Source organism: Sciurus carolinensis, chromosome 12 (genome assembly GCF_902686445.1).
Source record: "Sciurus carolinensis chromosome 12, mSciCar1.2, whole genome shotgun sequence".
Classification (NCBI taxonomy): Eukaryota; Metazoa; Chordata; class Mammalia; order Rodentia; family Sciuridae; genus Sciurus; species Sciurus carolinensis.
In genome coordinates, this window is record NC_062224.1 from 67,903,836 (window position 1) to 67,922,493 (window position 18,658).

The window sequence follows — 18,658 nt, forward strand, 5'->3', positions numbered from 1 at the left end:
GTAAAGTGTGTTCCTTGCATGCATAAGGCCCTGGGTTCAGTCCCCAGCACCCCCCACACCCTCCCCCCCAAAAAAAGAAATGGAGAATTCTTAGTTCCTGTCCCAGACCTGCTCAGTCAGACCCTCTCAGGGTGGGGCCTGCAGCCTGTGCTTAATAACCCTCTGTTCTTGCCAAAGTTGGAGAACCTTTGACCTATAAAGACTTGCATGGTCTGGTTTCCATTTGCCTCATTGAATTAATCTCCTGTAATCCTTTCCTCTTGCTCCCTCTGCAGTGACCTTCCTCTTCCACAAACGTGACAAACTTGTTCCCTTCTGAGGGCCTTTTCATATTTGTTTACTCTGCTTGGTGAATTATTTTCCCATGCCTTAGCAGGGCTTGTGCTATCATTTCATTTAGATGGTTGCACATTGCTCAAGAGCCCTCTCTGCATAGTACAGAGAGGAGGGCTTTTGTGCAGACTTTTTTTTTTGCCATCCCAGATTCACTTTCCACCTTCCTCTACCCTCCTTGCCTTGTGCCTCAGGAGGATGACTTCTATAAACTGCATCTGTGCTCCCTTGCCATCTGGCTTCTCCTCGAGTTTGCTCAGTGGGGAGTAGGAGGGGGATATGAGAGAGAAGCAGCCAGGTTGGGCTGTTTATTCCCCTGGCTCTTTCCTGTGTGTTCAATGTCCCTCTCCACACAGCTCTTTTTGGATTTTCCATTGTGTTAGCTATTTAGCAAAAATTATTTCTACATTAGAATTCAGACTTAATAGTGGATAATTTATAAATATTCAATGAATGAAAAGAACATTGAAATAGAAGTAAAATAACTAGTAGGGCATAAGATGAAGAAATGAGAGGACATGCTCTGATTTCGCAGTATATATAGCTTTGCTGTAGACCATTTAGCAATACCTGAAGAAAACTTGCAATGAAAATCAGTAAGAGAGAAGATGATATGTTGTGGGCAAAAATGTTACCCTAAAAGACAGAAGTAGTGGCAGTGACACACTTAGCACTGTGTGGTCCAAATTTGGGAACGTCTTTGCCTATATGCTGTCAGGAAAGAGGATGGCAAGGTCAAATAGTGGTTGAGAGCTCAGGCCATGGAGGAAATCAGACTGGGGTTTGGATCTGGGCTTTGCCATTTAATGGCTGTGTGACCTGGGTAAGCCAGATTGTCTTCATCTGTAAAATGCAGTACTGTCTATAGGATTTAAAATGTTGTGTGCTTGTTGTTGTTCTAGGTGAAGATCCAGTACTTAACAAAGAAGCTCTTGACTTTTGTATGGAGCTTATAGTCTAGTAGGAGAGTCACATTAGAAAAATGAGTTAAATAAATAAAATAAGTGGTATTTTTGTGACTCTGTGAAGTAGAGAAATCAGAGTGAATTAGGTTGTATGTATGTGTGTGTGGGGTGGGGAGTTGGTGCTGGAATTTTAGGTGAGGTGACCAGGGAAGACTTAACCAAGAGGGTGACATCTGTGTAAAGACATGAGACAAATGAGGAAGCAAGCTATCCTGGCACACAGGGAAGAGCATTCCAAACAGGAACAGCAAATGCAGAGCTCTGAGGTAGGAACATGCCTGGCATATTTGTGGAACAGCAAGGGCCACACTGGTAGAGGAGAGTGTAGGGGTTAGAAGGAGATGAGAGTGGGAGAGGTAATGAGGAGGGGGGACAGCTATAGATGTGGACAGATCACATGGGACCTTGTAGGCTGTTGTCACAGTCTTGCTTTTTACCCTGGTACCTGGTCAACACTAAATGGTAGCTATTAGGGAACTTGAAGACTCATTTTAAGATGAGCAGGCTGTTTCAGAGTGGTGGCCTTATTTAGATGAACTTACTTCCCTGAGGCAGTCTAATTATGAACAAATCTGAGGTTCAAATCAGATCTCCTGCCTAGGAATCCACAGAAATGTCACATTGTTGGCCAGGCATCGAGGACTTCAGTATAATTACTAAAATCACCATAGAGCTGGTCGTCATACATAACAGAAGAAATGGGGTCAGCTCATGTGATTGCTGTTCATAACAGTGTTAGTCCTATGGGGAAATGTACCCTTAAATAGGAAGGCATCTCTCATCATTCTTTTTTGTAATTATACTTTGAAATAAATGATAGAGTCTGAATTACTATGGTTAATATTTCCTGCTATAAGGGAAAAGACTAAAGACAGAATTGTACCCTGACCTCTTCATTTCAGTTGCCAAAGAGATCACTTCTCTTAGTCATTTCTTCATTTATAAAGAGAAAATAATACCTGCTCTGTTTATCTGAGAGTTGATGTAAGTTTGTGAGACTGTGTGTGAATGCACTCTGAAAGATGAAGTGTACAAAGGGAAGGGGCTCTTAGGTTACATAATAGTCTTTTATTTGTTATACAAGGTGTTCAGTGTGTGGGCTGAGTGTCCAGTATTTCTGTAATTCAATAAACATTTTCAAGTCTCATATTTACAATGAAAACAGTTTCAAACAATTTCTATTTTTGGAGTGATAAACTTCAAAGAAAGTTTTGGTGTGGCTGGGAGTATGAAGAGGTATTATTATTTAATACTGAAGTGTAAATAATTTGTTTCCATCGTTAGGTATGCCGTATATTTTGGCCAGGGCAGCAACAAGGTGGAATTCTGTGAGTTTAGTTTATCTTTAGTTTTTCAAGTGATATTATCAAGGGTTTATGATTTTTGTATAGCAGTTTTAAGTACTGTCTTGATGGCTAAGTGAAGGACCTCGAACTTTGTTTGTTTATGTAGGACAGTGTATTGGAATGTGAAAAACCTGAGGTAATTGGTTTGAAAGTCTCTCATAATGGGAGTCTCTAGCTTTTCTTTTCTTCGATATTTTGTATTTTTTGTTGTAATGGTATCTACTTAATTTTTCTAGGATACCTTGTATGTTACAGATGTTTGTGTGCATGGAGGAGATTTGGTTACAAAAAGTGGAGATTCGAACTACCTTAAGAAAACTCGGTTTTAGTTCAAAAGGAGCTCCAAACCCACTAATGCTAATTTTTCTTTGGGATGTGTCTCCTTTTACTCTCACCAGGTCTTGTAGCCCCAGTCATATGTCTTGACTAGTTTCCTCCATCATCATCCCTGCTCGTACTCTGCTTCTTCACGAAGAAGTGCCTGACACGGCTTCCTCAGTTCTGGGGTAATGGGTAGAGAAGTGTAAGGTGGCAGGGCAGGTTAAGTGATTGTTGGCAGACACTGTGACTGCTGTATATTGACCCTGTGTCATTTGACTGTATTGCAGATCCTACTCATTCTTTTTTTCTTTTTGCTGTCATAAAAGCCCCACTTTTCCCAGTGTTTAACATAGTCATGTTAATTATTTTAAAAGACTATATCCTGTTCCAAGTTTATATTCCATAACCTTTAATTCCTTTCTTTGATTAAAATTGTTTTTACAGGATAAATTCTCACAGTGGGATAATTCTTTCAAAAAACCTTTTTTTATTCTGATACATATTGATTTGCATGAAGTAGATACTCAATGGAATTGATTAAACATAGGGTTTATTAATTTACATTGCTATCAAAAGCTTATTTGCTGTTTCACTTAGGTTCTTCAGCATCAGGAATTAACAAGTTTTTTTCTTTTTGATGATTTGTGATGATTTAATAGGAATGAAAACAAATTCTTTTTTTTAAAAAAAATTATTTGATTCAGTGTAAACAGTGGGGTAAAACTTATTTCTCTGGTTGTACATGAAGTAGAGCCGTACCATTTGTGTAATCATACATGTACATAGGGTAATGATGTTTGTCTCAAAAAAATTCTTCAGTTTTGTTACTGGGGGTTGAACTCAGAGACACTAAGCCACATTCCCAGCCCTATTTTGTGTTTTATTTCGAGACAGGGTCTCACTGAGTTGCTTTGTGCCTTTCTGTTGCTGAAGCTGACTTTGAACTTGCAGTCCCCCTGCCTCAGCCTCCCCAGCCACTGGCATTATAGGTGTGCACCACTGTGCTGGGCAGTAGCAATATTTTTAAGATACAGAGTTTTATTTTTGCTTGGAGAAAGATTTTCAACAAGTTTAATCATCTATTGGCCTAAATGTTTATATACAAGGTCAGGTAAGTTTTAGTATAATAGCTCATTGTTTCTACTTATTAACAAAATCTTAATACTTTAGAGTAGGTATTTAATTCGATTAAAACAATTTAAGTTTAAAAATTCTTTGGATAGGTGATGTATGCACATAACAGGAAGATTAGATTTCCCTCTGAGCTATCTTCTATTTTCTATTTCTCCCTTCAGAAGCAGCACATATTATATTATGTATTCTTCCAAAGAGAGGCACATTAATAAATGTATGTATGATATTTTCTAATCAACCATGAAAGGATTGATGAAAATATTCATTTTTAGTATGGGTCTGGGACATACCAAAATCTAAGTATTAGGTAAACAATGTAGTGTAAATAAAACTGTCAGAAAAGATTTGAAGTTTTGTGTGAACTACTTTGACTATATCTGGGGTTCCAGGAGTTCCACAGGCACCACTGTGGAAGGGTTGGGGTTCCAGTTGGCCATGCCAGGTCCTTGCCATACTTTGGCAAGGAGCAGCCCGACTGCTGTGCTGCATATTTGCTCTTCCAACTTGGGATTTGTTCAGAGAAAGGGATCTAAGGTGAATACCACCATGTAGATAGTACTGGTGACTGTTGTGTTTCTGTTTTCAGGTGTTTCTGACAGTGTACCTTAGTAACAATGAGCAGCACTTCACGGAAGTTCCAGTTACTCCAGAGACAATATGCAGAGATGTGGTGGATCTGTGCAAAGAGCCCGGCGAGAGCGATTGCCATTTGGCTGAAGTGTGGGGCGGCTCCGGTATGAGACCCAGCTTTGTGCTTTAGTTCTGCTCTCTACTATTATTTTGGGGTTCTAGGAGTGGCACTATGTCTGAACACTTATGTTTACCTGCACATAAACTATAGAAGATTGTTTCCTTTTGGATGTAATGTTCTTGAGTCAGCTTTGTTGAGACATTAGTATTTTGCTATTTTCTTTTTCTGCAATAAAATGAAGACACTGAAGTATAAAATTAACAGGTCATAGGACAGGTGACTGATGTGCCAGTTGAAAGCTTCTGGGATATTCTGGTCAAATGTATGGTGTTCAGAAGTATTTTTTGTATGTTTAGGCTTTACTTAGACAGTTAAGGCATCCTGATTGTTTTGCCCTATCTTTCATTTTTTGTGTTTTTAGGGAAACTGAGGAACTGTAGAGCAAGAGGCTGTGATGATCTCATAGGCTGTATTGTAAGCCTTGAAATTAGTCCTTCAGGGGAGTTCTTTGGAGTTCTAAAATGCAGCAACCTGCCTTCTTTTGGCCCTGTAGGAATTTGTAAATATGGGAATAATTTTTCATCATTTTTACCTTGTTCCTACACAGCCCTAATCAATGCTCATGGTTTTTCTTTTCCTGTTGGGGTGTCAGGTGTCCTCAGAGTGAGGTAAACACTGGGTTAATTGAGTTCCTACGATTCATACCTCTGAATTCATCCTAACCATCTTACTAGGCAGGACCTTTTATTCATCTTTGGTTGACTTTTCCCACATTTGCATGTTCTAGAAGCTCTTCTGCCCTTTCTCTGAATTACTTCTTTTTCCTTTACATAGGAACCGGATACACAATTTGCAAAAAGAAGCCCAAGTGATCTTTTAAAATAGCAATTGGGAGTGGGGTATGGCTCAGTGGTAGAGCACTTGCCTAGTCTGCAAGAGGCCTTGGGTTTAAGTCACTGAATTTGAACTTCAGCAGTTACCCATCCCCACCAAAAAAAAAAGGCACTTTCCTGCTTAAAACTCTTCAGTCTCTTCTTTTGCACTTAGAATGAAATCCAAATTCTGTCTCAAATTATAATAACCTATGAATTTGTTGTCTTTGCTGTCATCTGGTGCCATTTCCCTCTGGCCCCTCAGCTTTTCAAATATTCTTTGGAGCTAAACTTCTCACCTTAGGCCAGTGGCACTAGGCTCCAGCTGCCTGTATTGCCCACCGTCAGTATTGCTCTTACTCTAAATTTTGCCATTGCTGGCTCCTGCTGACTCCTGCTAACTTCCTCAGAGGGACTTTTTCCTGAACACCCTGTTAAAATAGCATTGAAGTTAGTTCTCTGTTATATCATTCTAATTTAATATGAAGAATTCATGACAGTGTGTTTTTTTTGTGTGTGTGTGTGTATGGATTCATTGCCTTAATTTCTGTAGCCCCAAACACACTAGAATATCAACTACCTGAGAATAGAGACCTGGCTTATCTTGTTCTTTGCTCTTCCTGCTCCAGGGGAATGCCTGGCCCCTAGTAGAAGCCCATTAAATATATTCTAATTGAGTAAATGAAGATCAGTTATTGGTTAACCTCCTTGCATTCAGCAAATTGTTTTATGCCTTTTTTTTTTTTTTTTTTTTTTGAGTACTGGGTATTGAACCCAGGGACACTTAACCACTGAACCACCTAGGCCTTTTTTATATTTTATTTAGAGACAGGGTCTGCTTAGAGTCTCGATAAGTTGCTGAGACTGGCTTTGAACTCATGATCCTCCTGCTTCAGCCTTCTGAGCTGCTGGGATTACAGGTATGCACCACCACACCTGGCTGCTTTATGCTTTTTTTTTTAAAAGCCCTGCTTTATACTTTAGCTGAGATAATTGAATCCATCCTTCTTCTGTATCTCATATTCTCTCTAAATGTGTGCCTGTGATTTGTTTGCTTTTTTGGGGGGGGGGGCAGGGGGGATGGTGCTGGGTATTGAACGCAGTGCCTTGTGCTTGTGAGGCAAGCACTCTACCAACTGAGCTATATCCCTAGCCCTTCTTTGCATCTTGGAGGAAGAAGTGTTCTCTCTGCCAAAGCGTTGGGGAAACTCTCAGTTCCACCTATTTATTCCCTTCTCTCTGGTGCCTTGCTCAGAGTTGAGTAACCCATAGCTGTGTGATGATGATGATGGGTAAAGGCTGTTCTTTTTCATAATTTTTTAATTAAAAATTTTTTACAAAAATACAAATTTTGGCAGGGTCATTGCTGGGGATGAAACCCAGGGCCTTGTGCATGCTATGCAGTGCTCTACAACAGAGCCCGAGCTCCCTAATTTAAAACAATTTAATGATAACTCCTGATTGTGTTCTGTTTATAATAGAGTAAAAAAATAGACTGGATCTCTTCTCCCAAGCCTACTCCCTGATCCCTTGATGTAGTCACTTAGGATTTAGCAGATAACTTTTCTGATCTTTTTTCTACATTTATTAAGTAACTGTAGAAATAATTTTGTGTTTTTTCTATTTTTTAATATAAATAAGTACATGTAGATACATATTAGTATCCTGAAATTTATTATTTTACCTTATAACATAGCTTGGAGGATCTTCATATTAGTAAGTATAAATCTATATCATTATTTTTAATTTATCACCTAATATTCCATAATTTACATAAACTATAGTTGTTCTGTTTCTTTATTCATGAACATTTATGTTAATTTTCTTCTTGTTTTATACATGCAGCAGTGAAAATCATTTTAATAGCCTCTTTTGATCATGTGCCAACTTTTCTCTAGGATGAATACCAAGAAAGTAGAATGCTTGGGTTAAAGGTTCACATATTTCACAATGTAATGTATGTGTTACCATATTTCCCTCCATGAATACTACATTAATTCATACTCTTTCCACTTATTTCCAAAAGTATTCCTCATCAACATTTGCAGTATTTTTATTTTTCCTAACCAATAGCTGAAAACTGATCTTTGTTTTCAATTTGCATTTTTTTTTTTTTTTTTTTTTTTATTACAAGTAAGGTTGCCCATCTTTTCATCTGTTTATTGGCCATTTAGGTTTCTTTTATTTTTTCCAGATTGGTTCTTTATATACTTTGCTCATAATTCCTTTGTCTTGCCTTTTCTTCGTGATTTATTGGCATTTAGAAAATTATTCTGGATCTCAGGCTTTTTTGTGTGTGATTTAAAGTAAGCTTCTCTTACTCCAAAGTTGTAAAGATATTCTATTTTATTCTGTTAAGCGTTAAAGCTTCTGCCCTCCCTTCCTCCTTCTTTTTTTCCTTAGCATTTCTTTGATACTTATTATATGCTCAATTTTGAGAGATACAGAGATGAAAGTTTCCTATCTTGTAATGCAGAAGGAGAAAAAAGTATCAGATGACAGTTGTATTACAATTCAATAACTGCAATAATGGTTGTGCTCCATCTGCAGAACAGGGTGTCAGGGACATCAATGAATGTTAGGAATGGCATGTCCTATGTTGCACAGGCAGAAGTGCCAGTCAGGAGATAGAGTTAGAGTGGAAGGGAGAACTTTTGAAGTGTCTTATTAGTTTGTGCAGGCTTGCACCTGATCTTTTGCTGTTACAGGGCTACCAAGAACTTTGTGCCTACAGCTCATAAAAGGGGCCCTATCCTCCAGGGCAGTCCAACATAGCCTGGAAGTTAATTTAACTTCTTCAAGTTCTCACTTTGCTCCAGGGAAGATTTTACTTCATTTTTTACGAATTGTGTGTGTGTGTGTGTGTGTGTGTGTGTGTGTGTGTTTGTGTTTTGTGATGGGACAGTGTACTACTCAGAATTTCTTTTGGAGACTGTCTTCTCAGATGTGGTTGTTTTTCTCTTAGAATTTGTAGTTTTTAGAAGGGGATTATCTGCATCAACTCATTATGTCTTATTACTGAATGAAGAACCATAACTGCATGTTGTTTTTTCCAACCAGGCTGATTAAGTGCAGAGTTTATTCACAAAATTGGCTGCTGAATGGTTGGCTGCCCCATTCTCTGTCCATGTTATTTATTTAAGGCACTGAGATAGTGTCTTTGATTACTGATAAGTGTGGGGTTTCTTAGGCTATTTCAGCATTCTTTTATTTAAAAATTATATCAGCATTGGTTTTTAAGCAGTTGTCTTCTCAAACTCTACCTTTGGTTTTTATATCCAGTTTACTTTCCTGAGATAAGATTTTTTGAGGAGATCTCAAATTGGTTCTCTGGAAGCTTCCATCTAGACAGCCTTTCTGTCTCTAGAAAAATTCTGAAAACAAGTCATCTCACTAGAAATGGGTCCCAATAGATATATTTTCACTGTAATAATAAACTTTATTTGAAAATGGATGTCTGACTCTTTTTTACATAAAATTATAATTAGAAATAGCCTGTATTAAAGACTATAATTAAAAAATAAGACTAGGTTATTTAGAAAGTGGCTTCAAAATTTTATTTTTGTATATTTAGGAATCAAAACATTAGCATTAGGAGCGACTCTGTTCTAATAGGTTATAGAAATGTTCAAAATCCACAGAGGTTAAATGGCATGCCTGCAATGAGTAAGAACCTGCTGGATTAGACTGGAACTCTTGATAACTGACCTGATACCTTCCTCTCTCTAGTGTTTCACCTTGGCTTGACTGATTGTAAGTGGAGAAAATCTGTGAAACTTTAATTTCTAAGAGCTTCTGAAGGAAAAAAATGTCTAAAGATGCCAAGTATTTCCTACACCTGTAATGTATAATTTGTATCAATGATAGGTGGTATGTTTTATCTTTATTTTACCTCGAGGTAATGTGATTTCTTTTTTTTTTTAGAACGTCCAGTTGCTGATAATGAGAGAATGTTTGATGTTCTTCAACGATTTGGAAGTCAGAGAAGTGAAGTTCGTTTCTTCCTTCGTCATGAACGCCCCCCTGGCAGGGACATTGGTAGGTAGTGTTCTTTGAACCTTAACAGATATTTGAGCACTTGTTTTGTGCATTGGAGTAGTTGGGGGAGCCAGGTGATTTGAGAGACGAAGGAGATGTTAGAAAGTTGAAATACTGTGGGATAGACTACTTTCCTAAGACCTGTTACTGGGGAGACACAAGGATATGGTTTTGTTTGAAGATGGGAGAAATCTGACTTTAGGTGGATGAGAAGAGACAGTTGAGCAGGAGGGTGAAGTTCTGAGAGAGATGGAGAAGCTGGTAGCAAAACTTCTGATGAGGTGCTTCTATAGCCTTGCTGGAGAGATTCCTCTTAGGCAAGAGGAGGGATCCCTCGAACAGCAACAGAAAACTGGGGCACCTGCAGTTAAATTTATGCATTTTGTGAAAGCAAATTGAGGAGTATCTCATCTTGAAAATGGGTTTTCTCTGTGATGTGTAGTCATCTGAAAGTGACAATGATGGAAGTAGGGAAGCTGTTGTGGAGAAGAGAAAAGCATGTTTACTTGGGAAGCCAGCCTTGAGGCCTGCTGACATAAGAGACCCTGAGACCATGTGTGACTCTTCTCTAGTGGTACTCTAAAACCCAGGTGGATTATGAGAGGAAAAGATAGCTTTATTGACCCAAAGTTGGAGTTTTACCAGACAAACTCAGTGGAAATTTGTGGGACAAGGGAGAATGTGGTATTGGCAAGATGACTTCTAAGCTGGATGGGGAAGAAATGAAGATAGGAGGGGGCAGTGGGGAAAGAGTAGATGGGGTTCAGAGATTGCAAGTCTCAATTTGATTAATGAATTGGCATAGTGAGAGGAATGGAGATAGGTAGAAAGTTTGAATTTAAAATTTCAGAGTGTTGGGTTTGTAACCTAGTGGTAGAGCACTTGCCTAGCATGTGTGAGGTGCTGACTTGGATCCTCAGCACCACATAAAAATAAATAAGTACAATAAAGGTATTGTGTCCATCTATTAACTAAAAATATTTAAAAAAAAAATATTTCAAAGGTAGAGCACTTCTAGGTGAAGTCATCTCAGGTTGGACCCTGAAATGAGCCTGAATTAGAACAGAGAAAATTTGGCTATCAAACGTGAGTGGGAAATAATAAAAAAAAAAAACAAAAAAAACCAAAAAACGTGAGTGGGTAGTTTTGGGGTAGTAGAATGTTCCAAAATGAAGGCAGGACTTGAAACTGGAAAGAATGGGGAGTCATGTGGTCACATCTTAGTGCCTGAGGGTTGCATCCAGAGTTCATTGATGATAGTAAGGAGGAAAGGGTGGAAGATAATACTTTGGGTAGAGAGATGTGGGCTGGAAACAGCCCTAGACATTGAGGACATGGCTATCTCTGGACCTTGGAGATCTTGTAGGATGTGGAAGAAGGAGCAGCTTCAGATCTGAGATCTATGAGGCAGCACTGTTCTCGGTAGGAATCCATGAGTTAAAGCAGGATTACTAAGTATTTCCAAAAATGGTGGAATTTTCAAAAATGGAAAATTAAGGACAATTTTCTTGTAATTAAGGATGTAAGTAACATGTTAAGTAGCGGACATTATAAAATCTCTTTTATTACTGACTGTTGTTTTAATATAAGTGTCCATATGGCACCTGGCTATTAGAAATGATTAAATTTAGAGGATGGCATAGAATTGACTTAAGTCAGTCCTTTTCTACTCTATGTATGAGAAGTGCAGTACTTATAGGTTAAATGAATTGTCAGAAGCCACACACCTAGAGGTAGAGCCAGGAGTAGAACCTGAGTCACCTTGACCAGGCTGGCTTAGATGACTTTCAGTACTGTGCCACTGTGGTTTCTGTAATTTTAAGTATGCATGTTTTTTTCTTAAGCCTTCTTTTTTTTATATACTTTTAAAATTGCCATTTGAATCTTATTTGTAATTCTTTATTTACATTACTACATACATCCTTTTCTAATTAATAAGTCTAATTTTGTCTCTTCATCTTCTAGTTCAAATATCTTGCTGTGTAGTACCGAGTAAATTATTAAATGACCTCCCAATAGTGCAATATGCAGAGTGTGTGTGTAATGTGAGACATGCAATCTGAAGATAAAAGAAATGTTTTCGCATTGTTGCAAAACACCAGTGCCACACAGTGTTTAGATTGGGATAAAGCAGGATTGCTTTTCATCTCCTGTCAAAAGGTGTTAATTTACACTTGTTTAGTCCAGACTTCTAGATTGAGGATTAGAAAACTGTTACCATGTCCTTTTTTCAATTTAACTTGAACCTATGACTTATAGTGTGAAATTATTTTTAAAGTTCTTGCTTTTAACTTTAATTACATAACTGATTATGTTAAGGAAAAACTGGTTAGGTGCTCTCTTCTTTGAGGCAGCAAAGAAAGTAATTATTCTTAAATTGTAGTTGTTTTTTTCTTGCAGAAATATTGTGACAGATTACCAGAACTATTTCATTAGAGAATCAGTAATATTTTAAAAATAAAGCTAACACATTAGAGTTAGGTATGTGTATGATACTTGACTTTGAGGATGAACATGTTTATTTATTGACATGAGAATTTGTGCTAAGCTTCCTGGCAAAAGGCATGTGATTCAGAGAAATAAGAATTCTTGGAAGGCAATTTAATAATTTTTCTAAATTCTGGGAATTACAGGTATAGCTTTATTTAAAAGTTCTTTTATTTCTTGTAACATGAATTTAATGCTTTTCCTTTTATGATGTATTAAGTTGTTATAAGTACTGTTAAAGTACAAGGATGGATTGATTTAATTTTCAGTTCTTTCTTTCAGTGAAGCTCTTTTTGATTTCACTATTAAGTAGCTAAATTGAGAAGTAGGTAACTACTAGCAGTTGACATGAATTACCCATAGTCAGAAGCACATTAATTTTGTCCATTTTCCCACTTTTGTTCCTCTGTTCATCTTGTGAATAGGTGTGATATTCCTTAGTGCTAGTAACTATTCACAATTCTATGTAATCAATTTTCCAAAATAGGCTGGTATAAAACTTTAACTCCATTGTTATTAGAAAATATTTTGTGTTTATTCAGCTTAAGTATCAAAGAATAACAGTAACAGAACTCAAATGAACTCTTAGTAACAATATCTGTCAATTCTAATTTTAATGCATAGTTTTTGAATTTTATGCTTAGTGAGTGGACCAAGGTCTCAGGATCCAAGTCTGAAAAGAAATGGTGTAAAAATTCCTGCTGAACATCGAAGAAAGGAGAATGGCGTAAGTGGTTGTTTTTATACATACTACGTATACCACAACAGTATTGCTTTTTTACCCTTAAATTTCAAATCATTGTTACTTTGTTATTTGTGGGTTAAGAATGACCCTTTTTAAAGGTTATTTTAAATTTATTTCACAGAAATTTTTAAGATCATTATGTTAGATGTTAAATGTATTGTAAATTCATAACAAAATAAATGCTGAACAAGTTCAAGGAAGTTTTTTTGTGATTTTATTTGTTGCAAAATTACTTTTAGAAAAGTAGAAAATTTATAAGAATGCCCCCTGGCTATTGTTTATGAATTTAAGAATCTTGGTATACCTTGAAGATGTTTCTTTTTATAGCTCAAAAATTTTAATACTATTAGGGATTAGCTAAAATTACCTTTCTCTGTAGCAAATTTACATTAGAATCCAGATTTTCTAAAAATTATTTTAAAAGCCTTGTTAAAGTATAAGTGACATGCAGTAAACTGCACATATTTGAAGTGTAGAATTCAACGCATGAAGCACCAGGTTCAGTCCCCAGTACTGCTGAAAAAAGTGTATAATTTAAGTTTTGGCATATGTATTACCTGTGAAACCATCACTATAATGATCATAATGAAAATATCCATCTCCCCTCAAATTTCCTCATATCCTTTTATAATTCATTCCTCTTGCCTCTGTCTCAATCTTCAAGGAATCTTAATGGGTTAGTTTTCTGTCACTACAAATTAATTTTATCATCCAAATCTTAGAGAAATGAGATCATCAGCATTTACTCTTTTTGATTTCACTCAGTATAACTCAGGTTCATCCATATTGTTGCATATAGCAATAGTTAATTCCTCTTTCTTCCTGAGAGGTAATATTCCATTGTCTGGACATAGCACAGTTCTTTTACCCATTTGGATTGTTTTCAGTTTTGGGCTATTCTCATCAAGCTGCTGTGAATATTTGGTTATGTCTTTATATGACAAATGCTTATAATTCTTTTGAATAAATACTTAGTGGATTAGTCATATAGTAAGTGTATATTAACTTTCTAAGGAAGTGTCAGATTGTTCTCAGAAGTGATTGTATTTTGTTACATTGCTACCATAGTTTGTTTTTCCACATCTTTGCCAACCACTGGTATCATCAGTCTTTTTAATTTTAACCATTCTAATATATGTGAAATGGTATTGCCTGTGCTTTTAATTTGTATTTCTCTAGTGAGGAATGATGTTGGGAATATTTTTATGTGCTTATTTACCCTGCTTGTATCTTCTTTGATAAAATATTTGTTGAACTCTTTTACCCATTTGTTTTCTTTATTGTTTGCTTTCTTGTTGAGTTTGAGAGTTCTTTATAGTATAGATCCAAAACTTTTATCAGATGTTTGATTTTCAATTTTTTTTTCAGTGCGTGACTTGCCCTTCCTCTCCCCACTTCTCACAGTGCTGCTTGCTCATCACACCCAATTTTATGTTCCTCCCTTTTGAGGCAGGGGTCTTGCTCAGGTTGGTCTTGAACTCTAGACTTAAATAGATTCTCTTACTTTAGCCTCCCAAGTAACTGGGACTGCAGATGCATGTCAACATTCTTGTCTTTTTTAAAAAAACAGTGTCTTGTTGAAGAACAAAAGTTCTTAATTTTGGGTAAGTACAATTGATTACCTTTTTGTTTTTTTGTACCAGGAATTGACCGAGGAGTGTGCTAAGCCACATTCCCAGCCATTTTTGTGTTTTTTTTTTTTTTTTTTTTTTTTTTTTTTTTCATTTTTGTGTTTTATTTTGAGTGGTGGGGGATCTCACTAAGTTGTGTAGGGCCTCAGCCTCCTGAGCTGCTGGGATTACAGACATGCTATATATTGCCTGGCTTTTTTTTTTTTTTTTGGAACAGAACATATTTTTGATGTTCCTACTCTTTGCCTAACTAAGGTTACAGAGTTATTTTTCCTTTAGAAGTTTTGTACTTTTAAGTGTTATGTTTACATCTATGATCATTTTTAAGTTAACATTTGAATGTGAAATGAGAATCAGAGTTCATTTTTCTTTTTGCATATGAATATTCAGTTGTACAAGCCATATTTATTGAAAAGCCTTTCTTAGTTGCCTCAGAAATGTGTGGTTCTATTTTGTACTCTGTATTCGTTTCATTGATCTACTTGTCTGTCTTGACATCAGTACCACACTGTATTAGTTAGTGGTACTTCATAAGTATTCAAATCAGGTAGTGTAAGTTCTCCAACCTCTTTTCAGTTTTTTTTTTTGTTGTTGGGGTGCCGAAGATTGAACTCAGGGACACCCAACCACTGAGTCACATCCCCAACCCTATTTTGTATTTTATTTAGAGACAAGGTCTCGCTGAGTTGCTTAGCGCCTTGCTTTTGCTGTGGCTGGCTTTGAACTTACAGTCCTCCTGCCTCAGCCTCTGAGCTGCTGGAATTACAGGTATGTGCCACCATGCCCAGCCCAAATTTGTTTTGGCTATCCTAGGTGCTTTGCACTTCCATATGAATTTTAGAATCAATTTATCAACTTTTACAGAAATGCCTGCTGGGATCTGGATTGGAATTCTGTTGATCTAAAGATCAGTTTGGGACCAGGCTCAGTGGTGTACATCTGTAAACTCGGTGACTCTAGAAGCCGAGGCCAGAGGATTGCAAATTCAAGTTCAAGGCCAGCTAGGGGAACTTTAGTGAGTCCCTGTCTCAGAATAAAAAATACAGAAGTCTGGACATATACCTCAGGGGTAGAGTGCTCCTGGGATCAATCTCCAGCACAACAACAACAAAAAAGGGTTTAGAAAGAATTGCCATATTGATAATAGTAGATGTTTTAGTTCATAAACATGGTGTATTTATTTCTTCAGGTCTTTCAGTAGTGCTTTGAAATTTTCATTGTACAAGTCTTGCACATCTATGAAATTTATCCCTGTGTACTTCATTTTGAAGCTGTTGTAAATGAAATTGAAATTTTTCAGTGTTGTCTGAGTAAAGGCAGTTTAACTTCTTTCTTACCCATCAGGATTGTGTTTATTTCTTGTTTTCATTGCACTGACTAAATCCTATAGGACAGTGTTGAATAGATGTTATGAGAGTAGACATCCTTGCTTTGTCTCTGATGACCTAACGTATCTTGGATTTTTATAGTGCTAGTATATTTTTAAACAATATTCTGATGACTGTGTTCTGGGTTTGCTGCCAGTATCCCAGTACTGTGTTTAAAATGAGCAAACACTACTATCGTAATATAAATTAACTATAGAACAAAGTAATTCTAAATTTTTCCATTTATTTTCCTAACTTAAGAGATTGTTGGTATGTATATTAGTATACTTTAAGTCTTAAGTCAGCGTGGTGAACATTAATGTAAAAATTGTCTGTTTAACATTATGAAAGAAAAATGGCTAACTAATTTTGTCATGACTGGTTCAGATGAAGCTTATCAATAGACCTTTGAGGGAGAACTCTTTGTGATCATTTAATAGTAAGTTGGATTGTGTGTGTGTGTTTATTTGTAGGTTAATAGTCCTAGAATGGATCTGACTCTTGCTGAACTTCAAGAAATGGCATCTCGCCAGCAGCAACAGATTGAGGCCCAGCAACAAATGCTGGCTACGAAGGTAATGTCTTGTTTTCAAAGACCTAACAGTCACCATTATTAATGTGTGTGAAAAGCTACTTGTGGTCTAAACTCATTATTAAGCCAGTTACCTTCCACATATTAGCTGATATTAAATCCAAAGTCTTGCTACCTCTTTAGCATTTTGCAGAAATCCTTGTATCATTCCTGTTATTCAAGATCTTCCTGATCCCTAATTTTAATCAAAATTAACCATCTTGGGTTGAGTTTCAGTAACACAGGAGGGTCATAAAGAGCTTTTCACCTTGCCACTAGGATCTACCTTGGGCTATAGTGGGAGTAGCTTTACAAATGCTGACACTGCCCCCTTCTGATGCTTGGCACCACTAAGAGACTGCTTCCTTAATTTGGGGACATTACCCACAAACTAGTCTTAGGCCTGTCCTTGAATGAGGAAAATTATTATAAGAAGTCTCTTCATACTATCAAAACCATTTTCACTGCTACTTCTCCTGCATAGGGTTCTAGTCTAAACTAGATATCATCAAACTTTTCTCTTTCAAGAACTACATGGTTAAATGTCTTAGGCTTTGCAAGCTATGCTGCCTCTGTAGCAATTATTCAACTTTGCTTTCAGGCAGCCACAAATGGGTGTGACTATGTTCCAGTAAAATTTTACTTACAAAAATAGATAGCAAGCTGAATTTGGTTGTCAGGCTGTAGTTTGAAAACACTCAGTATCTTTAACCAACCAGTCTTTTAGTGACTAAAGCTGGGGTAGACAATTGATGGTTTGACATGATAGATTACCCAATGGAACTTTGAAGTAATGGCTAATTTTTTTTTTTCCTCCCCGCAGTACTGGGGACTAAACACAGGGCCTAGCTCATGCTAGGCAAGCTCTCTACCACTGTGCTTTATCCCCAGCCCTGCTCAACCTTTTTCTTTTGCAGTACTGGGAATTGAATCTAGGGGTGCTCTACCACTGATACACATCCACAGCCCTTTTTTTCTATTATTCAGAACAAGATCTTCCAAGTTGCCCAAACTAGCCCTGCAATTTTCCTGCTTCAGCCTCTTGAGTTGCAGGCATGTGCCGCTATGCCCAACTAGCCTGGGATTCTTTAAGGCAGTTCTCAACATGTACCATGGCCTTCTATGTAATACTTCTTTGGATTTCTGTACATTCATTTCTTTTGTAATTCCAGGTACCAGCTTTTTCAAGGTCACATGTCATTGCTTCTTAGACTTTAAATATGCATATTAATCACCTTAGGATCCTGTTGAAAATGAATATTCTGATTGAATTGATATGAGTTGCAGTTTAAGATTCTGTAATTTTAATAAACTTCCAGAAGATGCTGATGTACCATGACAATGAATAGAAGAGACATATTCCAATAAAAAGGTTGATAATTGCAGAATAAATTTGTAACTTCAATATCCTTATTTTGAAATTACTTCTTTGTTTTTTATGTTTTAGGCATATCAATCTGAGAAACTTACCTTCAATTATAGATTGTGGGACTCTGCTACTGTTTTAATTAAAATTTTTAATAAAATTAATTTTTAAATTACAGTTAGAGTTTTCCAAAGGTTATTTCTTTGGCTCTTTTCATTACCATTTATCGAGTATATTCTATTTATGATATTATTAAAAAATGTACATTTCCTATTTTATTTAGTCCTCAGTACAGTAACAAGTAGTTAGTATTGATCATCCCCATTAAATAGATGAACAGGTTTGCATTTTTGGTGAGGCTATATAATTTGCCCAAAGCCTCATAGGTAATAGGTGGCAGAGCTTGGGTTTAAATCTAAACTCAAATCCACATCCTGTGTATTTAACTGCTTTCTTCTACTGCCTTCCAACTCAGCATGAGCTTCTTCTTAAAGTTGTAACAAAACTTTATGAAAACTAGTTCAAATATTACTCCTTGTTTGCTGTATAAGAACCACTTGGTTTAAAAAATGTTATTTTTAGAGATTCTGAAGTGGGTTCAGGTGTATCTATGTTGAACAAACCTCCAGGGTGATTTTGATGGCAGCGTATAGTTTACACAGTGAGGGTAGAACAGTATTACAGGTACACCTTAATCTCCGCATCCAAGGGTTGTGGTTAGATTATTTTGAGGTTAGTGGCATACCTGTTTAAAATGATACGCCTGATCATTGTTTGTTTTTTTTCAATCA

At 36.7% G+C, this 18,658-nt stretch overlaps 1 protein-coding gene across 1 annotated transcript in view; it reads left to right on the plus strand.

Annotated features, from left to right (window-relative positions):
- Tp53bp2 (tumor protein p53 binding protein 2) overlaps positions 1-18,658 on the plus strand; it is a 54,938-nt gene that overhangs the window by 16,430 nt on the left and 19,850 nt on the right. The window contains exons 2-5 of the mRNA XM_047520697.1: positions 4,686-4,833; positions 9,587-9,700; positions 12,832-12,914; positions 16,404-16,505. Coding sequence (XP_047376653.1) covers positions 4,686-4,833; positions 9,587-9,700; positions 12,832-12,914; positions 16,404-16,505 — 447 coding nt within the window. The remainder of the gene's footprint in view (positions 1-4,685; positions 4,834-9,586; positions 9,701-12,831; positions 12,915-16,403; positions 16,506-18,658) is intronic.